At 39.6% G+C, this 24,504-nt stretch overlaps 1 protein-coding gene across 4 annotated transcripts in view; it reads left to right on the forward strand.

Annotated features, from left to right (window-relative positions):
• The window catches only part of PLD5 (phospholipase D family member 5), a 409,978-nt gene that overhangs the window by 179,497 nt on the left and 205,977 nt on the right, over nt 1-24,504 (forward strand). For 3 of the 4 annotated variants that reach the window (XM_069545552.1, XM_069545553.1, XM_069545555.1), the window contains exon 2: nt 4,484-4,620. In XM_069545552.1, the coding sequence (XP_069401653.1) occupies nt 4,484-4,620 (137 nt within the window). Of the gene's footprint in view, nt 1-4,483; nt 4,628-24,504 lie in introns of all 4 variants that reach the window. The other variant, XM_069545556.1, reaches the window with a different exon arrangement.

Below are 24,504 nucleotides of genomic sequence, written 5' to 3' on the forward strand. Positions count from 1 at the left end.
CATTTCACATGATGTACTCTACATATAAGTTAAATAAGCAGGGTGACGATATACAGCCTTGACCTACTCCTTTCTGAATTTTGAACCAGTTCACTGTTCCATGTCTGGTCCTGACTGTTGCTTCTTGACCTGCATACAGTACCCACTATATAGCTGACATGCTGCTGTCTCTAGGATTCTGAGAAAATATTTAATTATATTATCTCGGGTTAGAGGGTCTTCTGTACAAAATTAATGTGAGTATCATTATATTATTTTAAATCTCTAAAAGTTTTTTGCTTCTATTTATAATTATAGAGAAATGAATAAAATGAGCGAAATGTTTAATCTTTATTTCTGTCGTAAAATTAGTGGCTTTGAAGGAAAGATTTGTGAGCAAAGGAGATAATTATTTTTCATGCAGTGAAACACGACACAACAACTTAAAACTATGCTTTAAAAGAGTATTTAATATAGTAAAACATGATTTTGTTCAAAAAGCAGGATGTAAAACTGTATAAAGAATACTATAAATATTATCAGATCTATATAGGTAGATGTGGTATAGGAAAGAACCAGAAGAAAATATTGATGACAGTGATATCTCAGTGGGACCCTGGTGATTTATTTTCTTTTTAATATTAAATAACTAACAGGAAACATTTTGTTATTATATGAGTGATGAGTATCATTAAAATATCAAGTAAAGAGTTTAAATAATTTTTTAAACCTTCACAAAGGAAAAAAAAATTACAAGGTTTACATTTGGATTAGTAGGGTGTATTTATAATGATCCCTTTAATGTTTGAAAATAAACTACTGTAGGCAGGTGAATTTGAATGATGAACATGTATTAAGCAGCATTTAGTAGAGATGAAACTTTGATACATCAAAGTATGGCACCTAGACTGGGAGCATCAACATCCGCATGGAAACTTGTTATAAATGCATGTTTGTGGGCCCCACCCCAGACCTAATGAATCAAAAACTCTGGAAGTGGGGCTCATCAATGAATGTTTTAATAAGCCCTCTAGGTAATTTAGATGCATGCTTAAGTTTGAAAAATACTGCTTTGAATTCTGAGTACTGATCTAGATCAGTTTCTTAATTTTATCCTAGAAAACTTCCAGCTCACATTTCTTTTCTCTCTTTTTGTCTTATTTCTTCCTGCTCTTCTATCTCTATCTCTCGGCCTTTCTCTAGACCTAGTTGTATTTTTTGTTGTATGTTTTGTTTGTTCATATCTTTACCTTGTTTCCCCAAAATATTTGAGGCAGCTTACAGAGATGCATATTAGTACAATATACTAACAATGACACTCATTTAGTGCTCTTTATTTGGGGGGCACTGTTCCAAGTACTTACATCAGTTCAATTCAGTCTCTCAGTCGTGTCCCACTCTTTGCGACCCCATGAATCGCAGCATGCCGGGCCTCCCTGTCCATCACCAACTCCCGGAGTTCACTCAGACTCACGTCCATCAAGTCAGTGATGCCATCCAGCCATCTCATCCTCGGTCATCCCCTTCTCCTCCTGCCCCCAATCCCTCCCAGCATCAGAGTCTTTTCCAATGGCTCAACTCTTCGCATGAGGTGGCCAAAGTACTGGAGTTTCAGCTTCAGCATCCTTCCTTCCAAAGAAATCCCAGGGCTGATCTCCTTCAGAATGGACTGGTTGGATCTCCTTGCAGTCCAAGGGACTCTCAAGAGTCTTCTCCAACACCACTGTTCAAAAGCATCAGTTCTTCGGCACTCTTCACAGTCCTTCACACTCTTCACAAGCCTTCTTCACAGTCCAACTCTCACATCCATACATGACCACAGGAAAAACCATAGCCTTGACTAGACGGACCTTAGTCGGCAAAGTAATGTCTCTGCTTTTGAATATGCTATCTAGGTTGCTCATAACTGTTCTTCCAAGGAGTAACCGTCTTTTAATTTCATGGGTGCAGTCACCATCAGCAGTGATTTTGGAGCCCCAAAACATAAAGTCTGACACTGTTTCCACTGTTTCCCCATCTATTTCCCATGAAGTGATGGGACCGGATGCCGTGATCTTCGTTTTCTGAATGTTGAGCTTTAAGCCAGCTTTTTCACTCTCCTCTTTCACTTTCATCAAGAGGCTTTTTAGTTCCTGTTCACTTTCTGCCATAAGGGTGGTGTCATCTGCATATCTGAGGTTATTGATATTTCTCCCGGCAATCTTGATTCCAGCTTGTGTTTCTTCCAGTCCAGCGTTTCTCATGATGTACTCTGCATAGAAGTTAAATAAGCAGGGTGACAATATACAGCTTTGACGCACTCCTTTTCCTATTTGAAACCAGTCTGTTGTTCCATGTCCTGTTCTAACTGTTGCTTCCTGACCTGCATACAGATTTCTCAAGGGGCAGGTCAGGTGGTCTGGTATTCCCATCTCTCTCAGAATTTTCCACAGTTTGTGGTGATCCACACAGTCAAAGGCTTTGGCATAGTCAATAAAGCAGAAATAGATGTTTTTCTGGAACACTCTTGCTTTTTCCATGTTCCAGCAGATGTTGGCAATTTGATCTCTGTTCCTCTGCCTTTTCTAAAACCAGCTTGAACATCAGGAAGTTCATGGTTCACATATTGTTGAAGCCTGGCTTGGAGAATTTTGAGCATTACTTTACTAGCATGTGAGATGAGTGCAATTGTGCAGTAGTTTGAGCATTCTTTGGCATTGCCTTTCTTTGGGATTGAAATGAAAACTGACCTTTTCCAGTCCTGTGGCCACTGCTGAGTTTTCCAAATTTGCTGGCATATTGAGGACAGCACTTTCACAGCATCATCTTTCAGGATTTGAAACAGCTCAACTGGAATGCTGTCACCTCCACTAGCTTTGTTCATAGTGATGCTTTCTAAGGCCCACTTGACTTCACATTCCAGGATGTCTGGCTCTAGATGAGTGATCACACCATCGTGATTATCCGGGTCATGAAGATCTTTTTTGTAGAGTTCTTCTGTGTATTCTTGCCACCTCTTCTTAGTACCTTCTGCTTCTGTTAGGTCCATACCATTTCTGTCCTTTATCTTATTTAATTCAATTTTTAATAACAACCATATAAGGCAGTTGTTGTTATTATTATTATGCCCATTTTACAGACAAAGAATCTAAAGCATAAAGACTAAATACTTGCCCAAGGTCATACAACTATTAAGTGGCAGAATCCAAGCAATCTTTTTCTTAAGTCTGAGCCTTCAACAAGTTTACAGTGCTGCTTCTTAAAAATAAGATTAGTGAAGATTCAAGGATGAATGCCAAGTAAAGGAGCAAGGATGAATGCATAATCTGTTCTGCAGAATTTTGCAGAGTTGATAAGCTTGGCCTATAGATTTGCCTCTAGATCCCAAACAGTGTGAAAAAGAACGAGCTGCAAGATTTACAGTCACCAAAATGTGGAAATGAACTGATTTTCTTTTAGGAAGGTCACTGAAAGAAATCTCATGTTGCTCTCCATTTGCATGGTGATTTTCATTTCATTCATTCACTCTGTATTTTTTTATACAGTAACTACCTCTTGAGCACCTTCTATTGGTTAGGCTCTTCGCTTTTTGCTCGTAGATGGAAGGAATAAAACAACCCATGCCCTAGAGATACCCAGAGCGTGTGGTTAAAGAACAATGGTATATCTTACTTGTGCTTTCTCCCATTTTATCCCTGAATGTGCAGTAGAAAATAATGACAGGCACGAATGGACTTGGAACAGGTTCTGTGAGATGAGACCTGAGGGAGGGTTAGAAAACACTAGAAAGAAACAACCATTTGAACTGATAGTGCCTGGTCACAGAAACATCATTATTTCCAAACTGCATCTTTCTGTGTAATCTGTAACCTGAGGCTGCCCCTGGACAAACTGGACACTGTAATTTAGAAGATTCCATGATTCTTTAGAGACCATGTGGCTGCAGGTATGAAGGGTGGGAGGGTGGTAGGAGGAAACAAAGCCGGTTGGTTTCACCAAAAGTCTGAAATCTATGTGCGTGTGCATGCGTATCTGTGCATATATGTGTCCCGTTGGTAAGAGAGTGCTCCTGGCTGCCTGGTCAAAGGTCACTCTTGCTCCTACTGAAAATACTCCCTAGAAGTTATAAATGCAGTTTGCATAGTGGTGATAACAGGGAACAGAAAATAATTATTGAGCCACCTTGTGTTTCATTTTTAATTTGCAGTAATGGGTCTTACAGTCATCTTTTCTGGACTGCTTTTGATTAGAAAGAAAAAGAGCACATTCATTTGGAAGTCTTGATGTAGCACCTGAATTATTTAATAGATTCTAACATATTTAGCAAGGGTTTGAAAGCTTTGTTAAGGAATAAGCATAAAGGTCTGAGACATTTCACCCAGAGAGTAGTGCTTCTCTGGCAGTAACAAAACTAACTCTTCCCCAGAGGGTTTTGCATGGAACTTTTAAAGAAGCTGTCACAGCCTGAGGTTCCTAAGCCAAAGCTGCTCCCCTTACTTTTCTTTATCGTCTTTCTCTCTTGCAGTCCCAGCAGAAGTGCATCGTCATCTTTGCGCTGGTGTGCTGCTTTGCCATTCTCGTTGCATTGATATTTTCAGCTGTGGATATCATGGGAGAGGATGAAGATGGACTGTCAGAAAAAAATTGTCAAAATAAATGTCGGTAAGAGGTAACAAACAGAAATTTAAAAATTCTCTTTTAGGGAGTGGGTGAGAAAATCAGAGGGGGTCTTGGACAGTGAGAGAAAAATATCATAAACACACATGAGCACCTAACTGCCTATTGGGTTAAGCTGAGGCATGAGTCGCTGTCCACTGGTGATTTTATGTTTATTTAGACTAAGGGAATAAAAATGAGTCATACTTTAATTCACTTTACAGTTTGGGCATATTCTGTACAGAAGTGTGGTTGACAAAATGAAATTTTGCAACAACCTGCGTTTCTGGAGACCTCTGTGTATGAGGTTTTGATTTGTTCTATAATAAGCTCAGCAGTAATGAAAGCCTCAACAGACTGAGGACGCCGTGCTAGCTGTTGTTGATCAGAAGTTAAATACAACATCTCAGGGAAAATTCCAACTTAAAATTAGGGATCAAATAAATAAGCGTATCTATGAGAAGACATGTGCCTCCTCAGTCTGTCCCAGTTTAGCACAAAGTATTTTTTCATCCAGAAATTACAACAGCTTTAGCGTTACATATCTGTATTGTTTTTCTTCAGGTACACTAAATAACATTTCCCTAGGGTCACTTCTGACTGCAGAGCCATCACAGCCTGGTTTTATCCTCATAAATCTCCTCATCCAACTCCTCCCTAGGTGCTACTTTGTTTTTTGAGGTTCGTAGGAGGGTGTAAAAAAGTACCAAGAAGGGGCAGGGAAACAAGACGTTTATTTTTAGGTTTGTGTGCTGCAGAGTCGAAGTGAGGCCATAAAATTACATGGTTATTGTGAATTAGTGCTTATAATGAATTTTGAATATTATTTTTCCCTTTGAAAAGCATTAGTCAAAGCGCCCCTCTTTTCTAGCTTAAAATCTGCCACAGCCTAGAAATGTATATGCAAGTTTTTATCCTAGATATTTTGCTTTGAGGGTTGACTGTCTGACAGGAAAAAAACATCTGGATAAGACAATAGAAATTTGGGTTGTTTTTTTTTTTTAACCCATGATACATTATAGTTTAATTACCAGGCAACAGTACTGTATAGAGCAAAGGGTACAAGAGAGAAATCAGTATACATTTTAGGTTATTCCTTCATGCTAGATAGATGTTCCTAAATATGTCTACTTCCCAGACTGAATTTGGGAGGAAAATTATATTGGGGTTATCAGGAAAGCAATAGAAAAACAATAGATCATCATTATCTTCCTCCTGAAAACTCTCTCTACGTCACTACCTTGTGCTAATCCTGTTACATGACACATATAAGCATACTGTGGGCGGGGGGCCAATGACTCATACTTATTCACTGGGGTGGCTCGCCCCTCTCTCTCACCTCACTTGTAATGAAGACTGCTGAGTACTTTAAATGGCAAACTCCAGAATCTAGAAGGAAACTTTGTAAAGGTCAAACTGTAATAACTTCCTTAAGACAAAATACCCAGGACCTTTTAACAAACGTTACGAGGTATGTGTTTTTTTACAACAAAAAAGGGGAAACCTTCAAATTATGCGCATTTTCACTTGGAGAAATCTATTATAAAATTTAATCTAATTTTAATTTTCAACTCATACAACTGGAATTTGACCTGGTTATTTTTTCCATCTTAATCAGTAACTAAATCCTGATGACTCAGTATTGCTTCTCCCTTCATCTAGAATATAATCTTCTATTTACCAACCAGTTTCCTGCTTTCTTTTCCTTGGGTAGCTGCAATTATCACCTTAATCTCTAGGTTGCATGTGCTAAGTTGTTTCATTCATGTCCAATTCTTTACTACCCTGTGGAGTATAGCCCACCAGGCTCCTCTGTCCCTGGGATTCTCCAGGCAAGAATACTGGAGTGGGTTGCCATTTCCTCTTCTAGGGGATTTTCCCAACCCAGGTGTCGAATCCAAGCCTCTTATATCTCCTGCATTGGCAGGCAGGTTCTTTACTACTGGTGGCACCTGGGAAGCCCTGCAACTCTTTTCCAGAACTTGCAGTCCCTCCAGATCTTCCTTCTTCTACAATCGCTTCTCCTGTGTCTTGCATTTCTTTCCTCCTGCATTCTCAGTCTTGTCACTTTTGTATATCTGCCTAGGTTATATCTGGCTTCCTCCTGTCCTCATCCTGAGAAGCTTCTGCTTTTTCTCCTCTCTTCAGAGCACAGGGTGGAGGCAAGGCAACTGCAATTTCCTAAACCCCAATCCAATCCCAGTCTCCAGTGGGTCAGTCCATTTCCCCACCATCAGTCATTCTCATTTTAATTTGATGAACTTTTCTTATGTCAGTCACTATCTCCTTATCACTATAGGCAACATTACCTTCCAACTTCCAAGACTCCCTCCTTTTGTACCTGGCTAATAGACCTTCTGGGCTGGGATGGTGGCTCAGCAGTAAAGAATAAGCCTGCAATGCAGGAGATGTGGGTTTGATCCCTGAATCAGGAAGATCCCCTGAAGAATCAAATGGAAACCCACTCCAGTATTCTTGCCTGGGAAATCCCATGGACAGAAGAGCCTGTCCGGCTACAGTCCATGGGGTCGCAAAATAGTCAGACATGACCGAGTGACTAAACAACAACAATAGGCCTTCCAACCACCAGTCTCGTCTCTCACCAGTGCCATCATCGTTAGTAACTGTGAAGTTTATTTCCAGTACCCTAGCTTTACTGTATTTAACCACTTCAAGTCAATAAATTTAGTATCCACTTTGCCTTGGCACCTGCCAGCAAACTAGACCTCCCAAGTAGCCTAATGTACTGAAAGACCATGGACTTTAAAATTTGAAAGATTTGGATTCAAATTTACATCCTGCCGCTTACTGACTGTGTAAACTTGGGCAAGATATGTAATTTATGTTATTCACCTTTTTGCATAGCAACAAAGGACTGAACAAGGAGTCGCAACATAGTTCATGAGACAGTCATGGTGATTGTGGTCAGAAGTGCAGTGGGAAAGTCAGAGGAGGTTTAGGGGAGTGGCCTGGCAGAGTAGAAAGAGGAAACCTGGCCTTGGATGCCACTCTACTCCTGATGGGTTATGAAAACGGTTTTAGTTTTATTTCCCTTAAAATGGTAGATTAAACAAAATCTCTCCCACAAGGTTTTATGAGGCTTCAGTAAATTGTATAAATCTACAACCAAGCCACAGGAAACTCATAACAAGCAATATATAAATGTAAGCCCCCTCCCTGTCCCTTCCTAAGCATACAGAATCCCCCCTCTCTATTCGCAACTAGCTTCCTATTCCCCTGCACCTTCACACTCATCCTGAATCTACTGTTCATCTTGATTTTAGTAGTCTTTGATACTGTGGAGGTAAACAAAGAGAATGAACATATGAGAATGAGTGATGTAAACGTGAGAACCGAGCTATTGATTCAGAGCTTGCTGTGGCAAGGCAGTTCACCTCGGTCACTTGTGTTTCAGCAGAGACTCAGAGGCAGGCGGCGGAGGGGGAAAGCTTCATAGTGCTGTGCCCTGTGGGCCTGGGAGAGCTGGAGGCAGGCTAGCTAGAAGCAGGCATCCTACGTGATGGGTTAGGGGTACATATTTGTTTTCTCTGGTTGGTTCTAAATTGGAAGTAGGGACAAAAATTAGGGAAGATGGCAGTTATTAATTAAGTTATGGCTATCTTGATTTCAGAAGTTATTGTTTAGTTTCCTGGATTATTATTAGAGATAGCAATCCTCTTTCCTGCAGAAAGAGCAATCCTCTTTCCTACTTAGAGCAGGCTGACTTCCTGGGCTGGGTATTGTAGATAAGAAGTTGGTTTCCTGGGCAGGTTGCTGTAGGTTATGAGGTCAGAGTTCTACCATATATATATATATCTATATATATCTCCATATATATATATACACACACACACACATACATATATATATAAATATATATGTGGACTGGCCATTACTGATTTGCATATTCAATCTCCCATTTCCCTAAACCTCCTCCTATACTACCAGCCCCTTCTGGTTTCATTTTGTTTTTATCCATTTCTTAGACCGTGACCAGTGTGTCTTGGATACTTACTGTAGCATCCTGTACTCTTACTTGCCTCCTTGGATCTTGTGCCTCAACCATGCTGCTAGTTCTTAAACTGGTTGACTCCTAGTCCCACCCATCCTGTTCTCAGGGCATCCTCAGCCATTGCTCACCCCCGCCAGCAGCGTGCAGAGAGAGTGAGTTCCTTGTTCTTCAGTCCTAGATTCCTCCAGGCAGGGATGCCCCGGGTAAAAGAAGTAACATTGTTTGGAGATGCACCCGCGGAGTCTGCTGGTGCTGATGTAGACTAGGAGGGAAAACTGCCAATCTGCAGAAGCCCTAGCATACCAGTCTCAACTTAGCCCTTCTCTACAAAGTTCTAGTCCTCCTCTCATGACCTTTTCCTGTCATTAACCTTTCCAGCCTCAAGGTGATACTGAGGAAGTCACATGATGCTCAGCTTCCAGTTACCTTTTACTCACTCACATAGTTTTCTTTTTATGTTCTCCTTATATGGGCTTCCCTGATAGCTCAGATGGTAAAGAATCTGCCTGCAATGTGGGAGACCAGGGTTCAGTTCCTGGTCAAGAAGATCACTGGAGAATGGAATGGCAACCCACTCCAGTATTCTTGCCTGGAGAATCCCATGGACGGAGGAGCCTGGCAGGCTATAGTCCGTGGAGTTGCAAAGAGTTGGACACAACTGAGCAACTAATGCTTTCACTCGCAAACTTTTCTTTTTATGTTCTTCTCCTTATGGTGTCATTATCCTAAAGAGTGCTGCTTGCTCAGTGCAACCTTTGCTGAGATCTCATTACCTTTGTAATTAAGCTCCCTCTGTGTTTGTAGCTTCCTCACTCCTGAAAGTTGAAAGAATACAAGACATCCTACAGTCTGTCAGCAGCTTCTCACTGTTTTGACAGCCCCTTTCCAAGGTCTCTTCACCCAGTGTACTCTTTTCTATATATATTACTTTAATTCATTTTATCTCTACTAGCTAGCCTAGATACCTTTCTGTCCTCTGAAAGATTCCCGCTCTAAGTTATACTGCCCACTCAACATGTCTTTCTTTGTTGAGTCTTTTATATGTCTCTCTAAAACATGTATCTCCCAGCAAATAATATCCAGTTTGTGATTTATTATTTCCTGACTTATTTTATTTCTCTTCTTCTTTTTATTAGTTAGCTTCTATAATACTGTTCTAATAGAATAATGATACCCTTGATTATAGTTTTCCATATGAGTCAATAAAATAACTGCTCTAAACACATCTTCCAAAGTGTATTTCAGCCAACCTCAGTTTTCATGCCCAGAAACAAGGTTTTCTGACCTCGGTAAATGACTTTGACCTATTTCTCTGTCTCTTTATACTAAATTTATGTGTACTTTCCATCATTTTCCTGTGTGTTTTTAATTGCTGATTTAGTCCCTAGTAATATAAACCTCCACGTCACTTGATCACCTGAGAGGGTGAGAGGCAGATTTTCTAGTTTTACCAAGAAACTATATTTCAGTAGGCTCTGGGGCATTACTGAGAGTCAAGAATGACTTAAACGGCCAGTTGAGATTGTGTACATCCTGTGTTTGGGCTAATTTGTGGTTCACTAGTGACCCTAATTATTGTTTTACACCATTCCTGCAAGATGTAACTATGCACTATGATGTTTCCCACATGTCACATCCCCAGGGACCAGAGATGCTGGAACTTACTCCCACTGCTGCTCACATGCAGAACGCCTGCTCACCTGTGGAACTCACCCATTTGGATGAGAGACTTCCATTTTTCATTTTGCAGTTACATCTATCTCTCCTGGACGAATCCTACATCAGTTGTTTTGGATTGTTATTGCCCCACTAGAAACATCATTAGACACTTACTAGAAGATGGACTTTTCTTTACCACACCTTGTGGATAAATGCACACAGAATCACTTTTCACCTTGCTCCTTTTCTGTCTCAAGCCCAATTCCCATAAACTATAGTAATGTAAACTCTCAATAAACAAGCTAAATAAACATAAATTTCTAGGTGGGCTATTGTTCGCTTCTAAACATATTGATGGATGTTTGCCGTCATTTCTATCCAGGTAATTATTAATTATGTCAACCCCTGCTCCTGGGCTTCCTCACACTTGCCTCTCATCCTTGTGAATCAGTCCTGGGTCTGGGTGACTACTAGCCTGGTTGGGCTCACTCACAAATCTGTATATCCATTTTAGCTTATGCCCATTTGGTCTGAAACATAAAGGGAATGGACCAACTCAGTCTCTCTTTCTCTCTCTCCATATAATCCCCACTATTCCTGAACCCAGTAATTTGCTTTTACCATAAAGTGAATGGACTTGGGTCTGTATAAAATGGGACCCATGTAATATTTTAGGCTGGGTAATTAACATATAAGTTACTATGTGTGTGTTCAGTTGCTCAGTAATGTCCAACTCTTTGCAACCATATGGACTATAGCCCACAAGGCTCATCTGTCCATGGGATTTTCCTTGGCACAAATACTGGAGTGGGTTGCTATTTTTCTACTCCAGGAGATCTTCCTGACCAAGGGATCAAACCTGCATCTCCTGCATTGCAGGTGGATTCTTTACCACTGAGCCACCAGGGGAGTAGGGTAAGTTATAATAGTTGTTCTCTAATAAAGGGTGGCCTAGACCACCAAGGTTTGGCTGAAAAAAGTATGGTAAGGGCAGACTCACTTTAATAGGGCACCTCCACCACCAACACACACACACTTTATATAGATTGTATAAATTTTACAATTTTTCTGTTAGAAAGCTGGCTTCCCTATTTTATGTTTTCCATACCTCTGTTTTCTGAATTTCTTTCTCTGATCCATTATTTACTTACTTTAAAATAATATACTATATTCATGAAAGTGCAAAAATGTTACTTGCTCAGTCGTGTCTGACTTTTTGCAACCCCGTGGACTATATAGCCTGCCAGGCTTCTCTGTCCATGAGATTCTCCAGGCAAGAACACTGGAGTGGGTTACCATTTCCTTCTCCAGGGGAATTTTCCCAGCCCAAGGGTTGAACCTGGGTCTCCTGCATTGCAGGCAGATTCTTTACCATCTGAGTCACTGAGGTATCTATATATTAATAACCCACTTGCATCTCCAAAATAGGACATATATACTTTGGATCATCAATATATAACATTTCTAGAAGATAGTATTGAGAGACCTCTTTGTGCACTGACAATCACTTCCTGGTAGTTTGTACTTTCTCTTTGTATCACGACCTTAGAGCTATTTTAACAGATACAACTTGCTCCAATAGACTATAATCATTGTTTTCCCTTTTAATGCCCTTTTTATTCTTGGCTAGTAGGAGCTGTCTTTGGTACATTTGGACATTATTCTAGATTTCTCTGAGAGCAGCCTTACCTCCTGGAAGCTGCAAGCTGTTCCAGCCCCATTTTGAATTTTCTGATTCTGAGACGTGGTGTTTGTCTGCTATCTAATGAGCCCTGGTTCCTTTCGTGGAGCATTCTATTAAATATCAAAACTTTAAGTTCTAAGAGTGTCATTAAATTATCCTCCAAGGATATTAGTGATGAGGATACAAGGACATCAGAGAAGAGGTTTTGAAAATTGCTTTTGTGACTGAGCAGCATTCCTTCACCTTTTTCCTTTCCTTCCTTTCATACTATGGAAATAAGAACATGGACTATAGGGGCCAAGTTCCCTGTGTTTGAATTTAGCTGTACCACTTAGGAGAGTTGCAATTTGGGGCAAATTTCTCAATTTTATTGCCACACTTTTTTTCATCTCTATAATGAAGACAATTATGATGTCCTATTTGAAAAGTTTCTGTAAAGACTAAGTATGTTAATGTAAGTACCTTTCAAACAATAACATTTGTCATATGATAAATGCACAGTGTTGACTGTTCCTTTTATTAAGGGACATAAGTTCATTATAAATATTTTGCAGTCCCCTTTTACATTCCATTTAACTTTGCTCCAAAATAAGAGTTTTTACATCCATTTTTTTAATCCTATTCTTAAGCTACAAATTTTTCCTCTATTTAGATTAACTTTGATCTACCATGGTTTATATTGACAAACCCAACCATGTTTTTTAATTAGTGTTGCTCCCAAATTTAGAAGACTCAGTTTTTGGCTTCATATTTGACATCTGCATGCTTTTCTGTCTAAAGAGAAAGAGAAACATTAATCTACACCCCCCACCCCCAAGGAACAGGAAAGAATATAAAAGCCTAGAGCACCTGGTACTACAAATAGATTTCTAATGTACTAAACAACACTGACTCGATGGACATGAGTTTGAGTGGACTCCTGGAGTTGGTGATGGACAGGGGAGGCCTGCTGTGCTGTGATTCATGGGGTCGCAAAGAGTTGGAGATGACTGAGCGACTGAACTGAAGTGAAACAATCATGATGAAAGGTGGACTAAGGCAAAAACTGGCTCTAGAGCTTTTGTTCCACATTTTCTCCTAGTTTCTCCATTTTAGCTCACCATGAACCTGTTTCCCTTATAAATTTCTTAATGTAATTTTCCTTTTATAATGCCAGTATCAAAAATGAGCCATTTTACCTATTTCTTTTTTAATTGAAGTATAGCGGTGCTTAGAGGTAAAGGAACAGGCCTGCAATGCAGGAGACTCGGGTTCGATCTCTGGGTTAGGAAGATCTCCTGGAGATGGAACTGGCAAGCCACTCTAGTATTCTTGCCTAGGAAACCCACGGGCAGAGGAGCCTGGAGGGCTACAGCCCACAGGGTCGCAAGGAGTCAGACATGACTTAGCGACTAAACAACAACATAGTTGATTTACAAAGCTGATTTACAATACTATATTCATTCTGAGTGTGTGATGATTCAATGATTGAGTATATGATGATCCAATTCAATATTATTGAATCAAAAAAAGGATTCAATAGTTTTATAGATTATATTCCATTTAAAGTTATTATAAAGTATTGTCTATATTTCCCATGTTGTACAATAATATATTCTTGTAACTTATTTATTTCTAACTTACTGTACCTCTTAATGCCTTAACTCTATCTTACCCCTCCCCATTTTCCTTTCTTTACCAGTAACCACAAGTTTGGTCTCTGTATTTGTGAGTCTGTTTCTGCCATCCATCATCCATATTGTTGCAAATGGCAAAACCCCATTCTTTGTTATGCCTAATATTCCATTACACACACACACACACACACACACACACACACACACACACACATTACGTTTAGTGGCTAAGTCATGTCCAGCTCTTGGTGACGTTATGGCCTGTAGCCTGTCAGCTCTTCTGTTCCTGAAATTTTCCAGGCAAGAATACTGGAGTGGGCTGCCATTTCCTTCCATACATATATGTATCACATCTTTATCCATTCGTCTGTTGATAGTTTCTTAGATTGCTTCCATATCTTGGCTATTTTAAATATGCTGCTATGAACGCTGGGGTACATGTATGTTTTGAATTACTGTGTTTTCTTTGGATTATATACACAGGAGTAGAATGGCTGGATTAGATGGTAGTTCTGTTTTTAGGTAAACCTCCATACCATTTCCCACAGTGGCTGCTTCGATTCACAGTTCCGCCAACAGTGTACAAGGGTTCCCTTTTTTCCACATCCTCTCTAGCCTTTCTTGTTTGTAGAGTTTTTTGGTAATGGCCATTCTGACAGGTGTGAGGTGTCTCGTTGAGGCTTTGATTTGCATTTCCCTAGTAACTGGTGATCTTGAGCATCTTTTCATGTGCCTGCTGGAGATTTGCATGTCATCTTTGGAAAAATAGTTATTCAGGACTTCTGCCCATTTTTTAAATTGAGTTGTTTATTTTTTTTTATTTAGAGTTATATGAGTTGTTTATATAGTTCTGGTATTAACCCCTTATCAGCCATATCACATTCAAATATTTTCTTCTGTTTAATAGCTGTCTTTGTTGTTGTTTTGTTGATGCTTTTCCTTGCTGTACAAAAGGTTTTACATGTAATAAGGTCTCGTTCATGTGTATTTGCTTTTGTTTCCTTTGCTTTAGGAAACAGATCCAAAAAAAATTATTACACTTACTTATGCCAAAGTGTGCTCTGCCTATGCTTTCTTCTAGGAGCTTTATGATCTCTGGTCTTACATTTAGGTCTCCAGTATATTTTGAGTTTATTTTTGTGTACTGCATAAAAAATATTCTCATTTCATTCATTTAGAAGTAGCTTTCCACTTTTCCCAGCACCATCCACTGAAGAGACTTTTTTCCTCATTGTATATTCTTGCCTCCTTTGTCATAGATTGTTGTTGTTGTTCAGATGCTTAGTTCTGTCTTGACTCTTTGTGACCTCATGGACTGCAGCACACCTTCACTGTTTCCTAGAGTTTGCTCAAATTCATGTCCATTCAATCGGTGATTCTATCTAAGCATCTTCCTCTGCCACCCCCTTCTCCTGTTGCCTTCAGTCTTTCCCAGCATCAGGGTCTTTTCCAGTGAGTTAGCTCTTCCCATCAAGTGATCAAAGTATGGGAGCTTCAGCTTCAGCATCAGTTCTTCCAGTGAATATTCCAGTTGATTTCCTTTGGAAATGACTGGTTTGATCTCCTTGCAGTCCAAGAGACTCTCAAAAGCCTTCTCCAACTCCATAATTCAAAAGCATCGATTCTTCCATGCTTAGCCTTCTTTATGGTCCACCTCTCACTTCTGTATGTGACTACTGGAAAAACCATAGCTTTGACTACACGCCTTTACCAACAAAGTGATGCCTCTGCTTTTTTAAACACTGTCTAGTTTGTCGGAGCTTTTCTTCCAAGGAGCAAGTATCTTTTCATTTCATGGCTGCAGTCACCATCAACAGTGATTTTGGAGCCCAAGAAAATAAAGCCTGTCACTGCTTCCACTTTTTCCCCTTCTGTATGTCATGAAGTGATGGAACTGGATGCCATGATCTTAATTTTATTAACATTAACTTTCAAGCCAGCTTTTTTACTCTCCTCTTCTACCTTCATCAAGAAGCTCTTTAGTTCCTCTTCACTTTCTGCCATTAGAGTGGTATCATCTGCATATCTGAGGTTATTGATGTTTATCCCTGACAATTTGATTCCAACTTGTGATTCATCCAGCCTGGCATTTCACATGATGAACTCTGCATATAAGTTAAATAAACAGGGTGATGACATACAGCCTTGTCATACTCCTTTCCCAATTTTGAACTAAGATCCCCTGGAGAAGGGAAAGGCTACCCACTCTAGTAATCTGGCCTGGAGAATTTCATGGATTACAGTCCATGGAGTCACAAAGAGTCAGACATGACTGAACAACTTTCACTTTCACTTTTCACTTTCCTTGTTCCTTGTCTGGCTCTAACTGTTTCTTCTTGACCTTCATGTGGGTTTCTTAGGAAACAGGTAAGGCAGTCTGGTACTCTCCTCTCTTTAAGAATTTTCCACGGTTTGTTGTGATCTGCACAGTCAGATTTTAGTGTAGTCAATGAAGCAGAACTAGGTGTTTTTCTGGAATTCTCTTGCTTTCTCCATGATCCAGTGAATACTGGCAATTTGATCTCTAGTTCCTCTGTCTTTTCTAAACCAGCTTGTACATTTGAAAGTTCTCAGTTCATATACTGCTGAAGCCTAACTTGAAGGCTTTTGAGCATAACCTTGCTGGCATGTGAAATGAGCACAATTGTACAGTAGTTTGAACATTCTTTGGCATTACCCTGCTTTAGAATTAGAATGAAAACTAATCTTTTCCAGTCTTGTGGCCACTGCTGAGTTTTCCAAATTTGCTGACATATTCAGTGTAGCATTTTACAGCATCATCTTTTAGGATTTGAAATAGCTCAGCTGGAATGCCATTACCTCCACTGGTTTTGTTCATAGTAATGCTTCCTAAGACCCATTTGACTTCAGGATATCCAGCTCTAGATGAGTGACCACACCATCATAGTTATCCAGGCCATGAAGACCTTTCTTGTGTAGTTCTTTTATGTATTCCTGCCACCTCTTCTTATCTCTTCTGCTTCTGTCAGCTCCTTCCCGCTATCATGTCCATCCTTGCATGAAATGTTCCCTTGATATCTCCAATTTTCTTGAATAGATGTCTAGTCTTTGCCATTCTATTTTTTTCCTCTATTTCTTACATCATTCACTTAAGGCTTTCCTATCTCTCCAAGGCTGTTCTCTGGAACTTGGCATTAAGTTGGGTATATCCTTTATCCTTTGCCTTTCACTTCTCTTCTTTCCTCAACTATTTGTAAAGCCTCCTTAGATAACCCCTTTGCTGTCTTGCATTTATTTTTCTTTGGGATTGTTTTGGTCATTGCTTCCCGTACAATGTTATGAATCTCCATCCATAGATCTTCAGGGTCTCTGTCTATCAGATTTAATATCTTGAATCTATTCATCACCTCTACTATATAACATTAAGGGATTTGATTTGATTTAGGTCATACCTGAATGTCATAGATTAATCAATCACAAATGTATGGGTTAATTTCTTGGCTTTCTATTCTGTTCCACTGATCTATGTACCTGTTTTTGGCCAATACCATACTGTTGTAACTACTATAGCTTTAGTCTGAAGTCTGGGAGCATTACACCTCCAGCTTTGTTCTCTGTTCTCAAGATTACCTGGACTATTCATGGCCTTTCTTGATTCCATGTAAATGTGAAGGTTATTTGTTCTTGTTCTGTGAAAAATACTATGGTTATTTTGATAGGGATTGCATTAAATCTGTAGATTGCTCTGGGCATTTTACCCATTTATTATTGGCTCCCTGTTTTCTTTCTCCAGTTCTAAACTCCTTTCACTTTCCTACAGCCCCAACCTTCCCTCTCCTAAATCTCTGTTTAGAGATTACTTTGAGAAGTGGCATCTATGTGGTATAATTTGTTACTTCAGCTTTCTTGCCACCTTAGAATCCCTAAGTGTCTTTACTCATCCTTCCCTCCTCCCATTTTTATTCAAAGGAAGAGATTTTTCTTGCCCTTTCCAAAGATAACCATCTCTATACCAATAATCCTGTGGAAATAAATTGAGAACAAGCAAATAAAAAAATTAAAAGACTATTCAGAGGTTGCTATAGTAAGGGAGTCGGTCACCATCAGTTGCATTTGGTAGAGACTCAGAGTCAAGCAGAGAAGGGGGAAAACTTTATAGTGGAAAAAGGAAGCCTTCATGTGTGCGCTTATTGGAAGCTGTTGGTCTCAGGATGCTGGAGGTACATTAGGTTAGGTTCTAACTTAATTAAAATGAGCCATCCTATGAGATGGAGTAAGGGAGCATATTTCTCTCTCTGGTTGTTTCTAAGTTGGAAGTGTGGACAAAAATTACAGAAGATATCAGTTATTAATCAAATGAGAAAATCCTGGTTATTTCGGTTGCAAAAATTATTGTTTGGCTCTGTGGATTGTTACCAGAGATAGTAGTGTGACTTCCTACATGTCTGACCTGTATGACCTGGCTTCCTAGGCTAGTTATTGTGGATAAGATGTTGGTTAAATTGCTGCACATGTGGGTCTGAATTCTGTTTTTATATATAATCTGAGTTTTGTCCATTTGTGTATTCAATTTCATATAGCCTTTTCATTGCCCACTGACAAACACAGCCAATATTCAAGTCTTGTTCTTTCTCATTTCCTATTCTCTGCTTTGGCAGAGTCATTCCTGTGATTTCACCTCTACTTCTTATCAAGTAATTCCAAAATCCCTAGCTCAGGCTAATGATTCCTCTCTTGTCGTCTTCTCTCCTTATGCACCAACTAGACTATCTCTTCGGCCCACGTGATGTTAACATAGAGCACTTAGAACCCTGCTTGAGTTAGGGACTCACTATATGTTATTTTCTTTCTGTTTGGAGCCTTTACTTTGTGAGGGTATCACTTTCACTTTTCACTTTCATGCATTGGAGAAGGAAATGGCAACCCACTCCAGTATTCTTGCCTGGAGAATCCCAGGGATGGGGGAGTCTGGTGGGCTGCCGTCTATGTGGTCGCACAGAGTCAGACACGACTGAACCGACTTAGCAGCAGCAGCAGCAGGGACCTGGGAGAAGGAAATGGCAACCCACTCCAGTGTTCTTGCCTGGAGAGTCCTGGGGACGGGAGAGCCTGGTGGGCTGCTGTCTCAGGGGTCGCACAGAGTCGGACATGACTGAAGCGACTTAGCAGCTTAGCAGGGACCTGGGCCAATGTTCTCCACCTGCATCTCACTTCTTTGCCCCCTTTCCACAAATTCAAGGCCATTTCATTTCTGGAATGGCAGATGTGGCCTTTATAGGTACTATAAACATTTCTATTTTTGCATTGTCTCATCATCTAAGATCAAAACTCCCTAAGAACAAGGGTCCCTGTCTGTTTCTCTCTCTTGGTGTCTTAGAGTGTCTCACACATCAGGACCGAGCAGCTAATCTTGTTTAATGGGCAATAATTTCCATGTAAAAACAATGTTGTTTTTAATACTGTTATAATACTGTTTAGTATTGTTTAACAATATTCTGTTTGTTTAGATAATATGTATCATCTAGATAAGTTTCTTATCCTCCATGGTGGAATTAATTTTGGGAAAATAATAGGATTATGAGAGGAGGAATTGAAGATTATAGATTATATACTTAAAGGTTCTCATATGGAAGTTGGTTAGAAAAAGAAATCTGCTGAGAAATTGCTAATATGTAATAGAGTAATCTAACACATACTTTTTTATAACTATCACGGAATAAATAACATTTAAATTTGAGAATGGAAGATAAATGCTTAGTTTTAAATGAAAGAAAAGAGGGAGAAGTCTTCAAATATTTAAATATAGGTTTTTTTATGCTTCTGTATTCTACTTTCATTTGGGGAAAAAAGTGAAAGTGATAGTCGCTCAGTGGTGTCCAACTCTTTGTGACCCCATGGAATGTAGCCCACCAAGCTCCTCTGTCCATGGAATTCTCCAGGCAAGAATACTGGAGTGGATAGCCATTCCCTCTCCAGGGGATCTTCCTGGCCCCAAGCCCTGTTTTCATTTGAAATGTCACTCATTAACATTTTAATTTCACCACGGAGTCAAGTAAAATTCGGATTTCCTGAATTGTGAGAGATTTGCTTAGCTCAGTGCCCAGGAAGTATTGTTTATATTCCCATAGTTAAAATCTCAAAAATTATTTTTACTATAATGTTTTATATTTAGCCTTTAATGTTTAGAGGAGTAAATTCTAGAGAGTGTGATACTTCCTGATGGTCTATAATTACCACTTGGGAAGCAGCAGAAGCTAATTATTTCAAAGTTTTAATTTTAATGAAACTTAATATATGATTAATGATTTTGACATTTCCTGTTGCCAGGTTTGTTTTGCAAAAAAGCTTATTTGAATGTGGTATATATTTTTCAAAAAGTTCATTGAACCCTTATAAGCACAGTCATATCTGATCATCGAGAGTGGTGTCAGGCACAAAAAGCACAGCTGTCTTTTCCCCGGATGGCCTATTTCAGTTGCCTGTGCAGAAAGGATGTGCATGCGTACTAAGTCTTGTTCAGCTCTTTTGTGACCACATGGACTGTAGCCCACCAGGCTCCCCTGTTCATGAGATTTCCCAGGCAGGAATACTGCAGTGGGTTGCCATTTCCTTCTCCAGGAAATCTTCCTGACCCAGAGATCAACCCACATCTCCTGCACTGGCAGGTGGATTCTTTACCACTGAGCCACCAGGGAATCTCAACAGCAACAGTGAAGAGCCCAGCCCCTAACCTGGGGAAGAGAAGCACTGACAAAAGAAGAGGGGAGGTAAACAAAAAGAAAATGTAGCTGGGTGTGCCCAATAGGTATTTTTATGTTTTGTTTATAGACCTGTAATTAGAAAAACTTTGTAATTGGAACTTTCTATTAAAGTAATTGCCATGATTATAACAAGTATGTTGAGACAAAGTTTTTAAAAGAAAAATCTGCTGAAGAATTCTCTGGAACTCAGCTTCCCAAATTGCAAAACTTGAAATTTAGAACAGCTTGCATATTTAGAAAGCATCAATGAAGAATGGGCTCACATTAGAGTAGGAACTTTGAATTGTGGGTCTAAAAGACATGACTGCATACAGTCAGAGTCTGCAATTAAACCTCACACACCAAAAGGTAGTTTTCAGATGGTATTCACCCTTGATGTGGCATTGTGTTTTTAGACCACTAAATTTAAGCTTGGAAGACCTGAGGTCAGTCCCATTTCTGCCCCTTCAAAGAGAGTAGTAGGTCCCTAAATGAAGCCACAGTATTCTCATTTATAAATTGAGGATAACTATTCTTCCAGGCTGTTGTGACATGAAAGTCAGTTAATGTATATGTAGAAAATGTCTAGCTACTTTACCCAAGTGAAGCATCATATCATTCATTTGTTTTTTTGAATCATATTCACAAAGACAAATAGTATCCAGAAATACATTTTTTGGTATTAACCACATCTGGTGAGGCTTTGACTTTTATAAAAATAGAAATTGTAGTTTGCCAAAGCCATATAAGCCATTGAGAGGTTTCAGACCCCTGGTAGCAGAGGTCAAGGTGCAGTGTCCGTGTGTGTGTGATGCCCACGTGCATGTGTGGGTCTGACATCCAAGAAACCTGCATACATATCTCCATTTGGCCACCCACTGTGCCAACTTGATCGTTTAACCTGCTTGTGTCAGCTGTAAAATGATGGCGACGGTACATATACCATAGTTTTGTTTTTTTAATTAATTTATTTTTTAGTTGAAGGATAATTGCTTTACAGAATTTTGTTGTTTTCTGTCAAACATCAACATGAATCAGCCATAGGTATACATATGTCCCCTCCCTCTTGAACCATAGAGTTTTATAAAAAGTAAGTGAATTAAAATGAGTGACCTGGATGACTAACTGGAAGAAACCTCTATAGTGGGTTGGAGATTACTTCTTTCAAGGTTAATTTACAAAACCCATCATCTTAGATTTGCCTCAGGCAACTTTGCTTGCTTTATTCCTCCCATATCTCCAAGTGATTCCATTAGAGTCTTGCTTTTATAAGCAATGTTATACAATTGGAAAACTAACATATACAGATGACAAAAATATGCAAATACACAGTCTTACAATGAAACATAATCTCCCTCTTATTGCAGACCCTGGATCTCCCTGCCCAGGGGCAAACACTGCTGCCATGATTTCGTATATCTTTCTGGAATTATGATTTTATATATGCCTGTGTGTATTTGTATATATTTATATACATACATATATTTATAATATTATGTATATCTGTATAACTCTCCCTTTTTCTCACATATGGGAGCAGATAGAAATGGGTTTGCATCTTGTTTTTGCGCCTTAGTGTTTTTCTGGACATCTTTAAATATTCAGATATGGTTTCTCAAGTGGCTCAAGTGGTAAAGAATCTGCCTGCAATGCAGGAGGCACAGGTTCAATCCCTTGGCCAGGAAGATCCCCTGGAGGAGGGCTCGGTAACCCACTCCAGTATTCTTGCTTAGGAAATCACACGGACAGAGGAGCCATGGGGTCACCAAGAGTTGGACATGACTGAAGCGATTAAGCACACACCCATGGATCCGTGGCTGCATAGCCTTAGGTTGAAAATCTTTACCCATGTTTAAGAGCCATGTCTGTTTCTTCATCTGTGACTCAACTGTTCATGATTTTTTGTATAACATGTGGTTTGGTAGAAGACATGGAAAAGTGTGGGTTGGTAGAGAACCCAGTAGAACACAACAAAATATCTGAGACCAATACAATAATCATCATCATAATAGTAATAGTAACAAATAAATGATGTAACATATAAAGCAAATATATTTTATTGGAGAGGTATAATGAGCTTTCTGATCCTTTCTTTCAAATTAGAAATAACAAGTTGTAGGAGATATTTACAAAAAATTATTGTATTTTATTTTTGTAGAACAATGAAAATTGATCCTGTGTGCATCGATAAGGTGAACTTTCACTGTGATCTCTTTGCTTCAATAACTGTGACATTTACTACATGAGATGAGCCAGACTTGTCCCTTGTTATAAATGAAGTACTTTATTCTGAGCACTCTTTTAGAAATATTGCAGGCTGGGATATTAAGTTATCTAGCTGTTATGCAGATGTGGTCTTGTCTTTAGCATGCAATTCTCAGTAATGCTATTTACTAGTAACTGAGGGTAGAGTCAACTATTCTATTTTCATTTGAGTGTCCCATTATCCTGGTAGAGAGTCCTTGTCACAGAAAGGACCTAAAACTACATTCCCAAGTGGCAGTGGTCTGTGGCCCTCCACAAATGACCAGTTTTAGATATTATCTGACTTTGTTATTGCAATTATCACTTCTTGTATATCAAAATATGCCAACTAGTAAGGTACTTAATGTTATCTCATTGATTCTTACAATAAAGCAGATGTTATTATCCTTCTTTTACCAAAGAAATGACAGGTTCAAAGTTATTAAATAATCTACCCACCTAGTAAGGAGTCAAGCTGGGTGCAAATCCAGGTCTTGCTTACTCGTTTTTTGTTTTTTTCTTATACTTCAAGGGGCTGCTACGGTAAGGGCTGCCCACCCAAGTGGGGAGTAGTCCATGAAATTCACATATATTGTCCACCGCCCCAGCCTTTCCACAGTATGGGTGAGCTGTAGAACTGTTTCCTCCAGCTAGCTCTCAGCCTCTGCCTCCATACTTCATGTTTGTTTTATACAATAACATGAATATCTTCCATCACAAGACTTCAGCTGATGAAACAGACCTACCTTTGTTTCCTATACATACTGGGTTGGGGTGGAAATGTTTAGATTAAGATTTATGACAACAATATGTGGAATCTAAAAAGAAATGATACAAATGAAGTTACGAAACAGAAAGAGACTCACAGGCTTAGAGAACAAATTTATGGTTGCCAGGGGCAAAGGAAGGGGGAAAGGGATAGCTAGGAAGTTTGGGATGGACAAGTACACACTGCTGTATTTAAAATGGATAACCAAAAAGGACCACCATAGAGCACAGGGAACTCTGCTCAATGTTATGTGGCAGTCTGGATGGGAAGGAAGTTTGAGGGGAGATGGATACATGTATATGTATGGCTGAGTCCCTTTGCTGTCCACCTGAAACTATCACAGCGTTATTTATTAACTGGCTATACCCCAGTACAAAATAAAAAGGGTTTTAAAAAATAAAAAGTAAAGTTATTTTCCACTAAAACAAACAAACTAAAAAAGATTTATGACAACAGGCAAAGTATCTTGTGCCCTAGAAATGAACCCTAAGAGAACACGTAAATTCTGAATCACTGCAATCTCTCACAAAGCTTGTCCACCTCGTACTCTGTCCCAGCCCATAGCTCTGGGCTTCTCTCTGTCTGGATTTCCCCACCTCAGAACTATCCCCTAGGTGGGTCTTGGCCTCCTCCTGCCTCCTTTCTGCCAGCAGACCCTGTCCTGAGGTCTCAGCATGCCCTTTCCAGGACTCATAGTAAACTTTGCATAGAGGAGGGGCATTTTCAGGGAACATATTGCTGCCTGCTGAAACTTCCCCTTTGATTTCACTCCTAAAAAAAAAAATATGCTTCTGAATTATGTGGGACTTTAAGGTATAAATCCTTGTACTGAATATTTTTAGCCCCCAATTCAGGCTTGGATCAGAAGATTGTTTTTCCTCACAAAATAGAAACTAACTCTTGAGGACCTGAGGGAGTTCTGTATAAAATTCTGATATGCATGAGATTCAAGCCCCCTGGCTCCCATCTCTTGACATCCATCCTTTACAAGCTTCCATACTGTGAGGTCAGTCTAAATGTCTACCTGGGACCTAAAAGCACCACACTTCCCTGGGCCTCAGGGCCTTTCTATGTTTTGCTTCCTTTCTTGGACACAGCCTTCTTTCTCGTCTTTATTTCTTGGGTTTCATCTAAGGCCACCCCTCCTGCAGGTTTGCCCTGGCCTCCTGGGTCTGCTACATTACATCCTGAGTGGACCTACAATG

The sequence above is a fragment of the Ovis canadensis genome, chromosome 12 (assembly GCF_042477335.2).
Source record: "Ovis canadensis isolate MfBH-ARS-UI-01 breed Bighorn chromosome 12, ARS-UI_OviCan_v2, whole genome shotgun sequence".
NCBI classification, from domain to species: domain Eukaryota; kingdom Metazoa; phylum Chordata; class Mammalia; order Artiodactyla; family Bovidae; genus Ovis; species Ovis canadensis.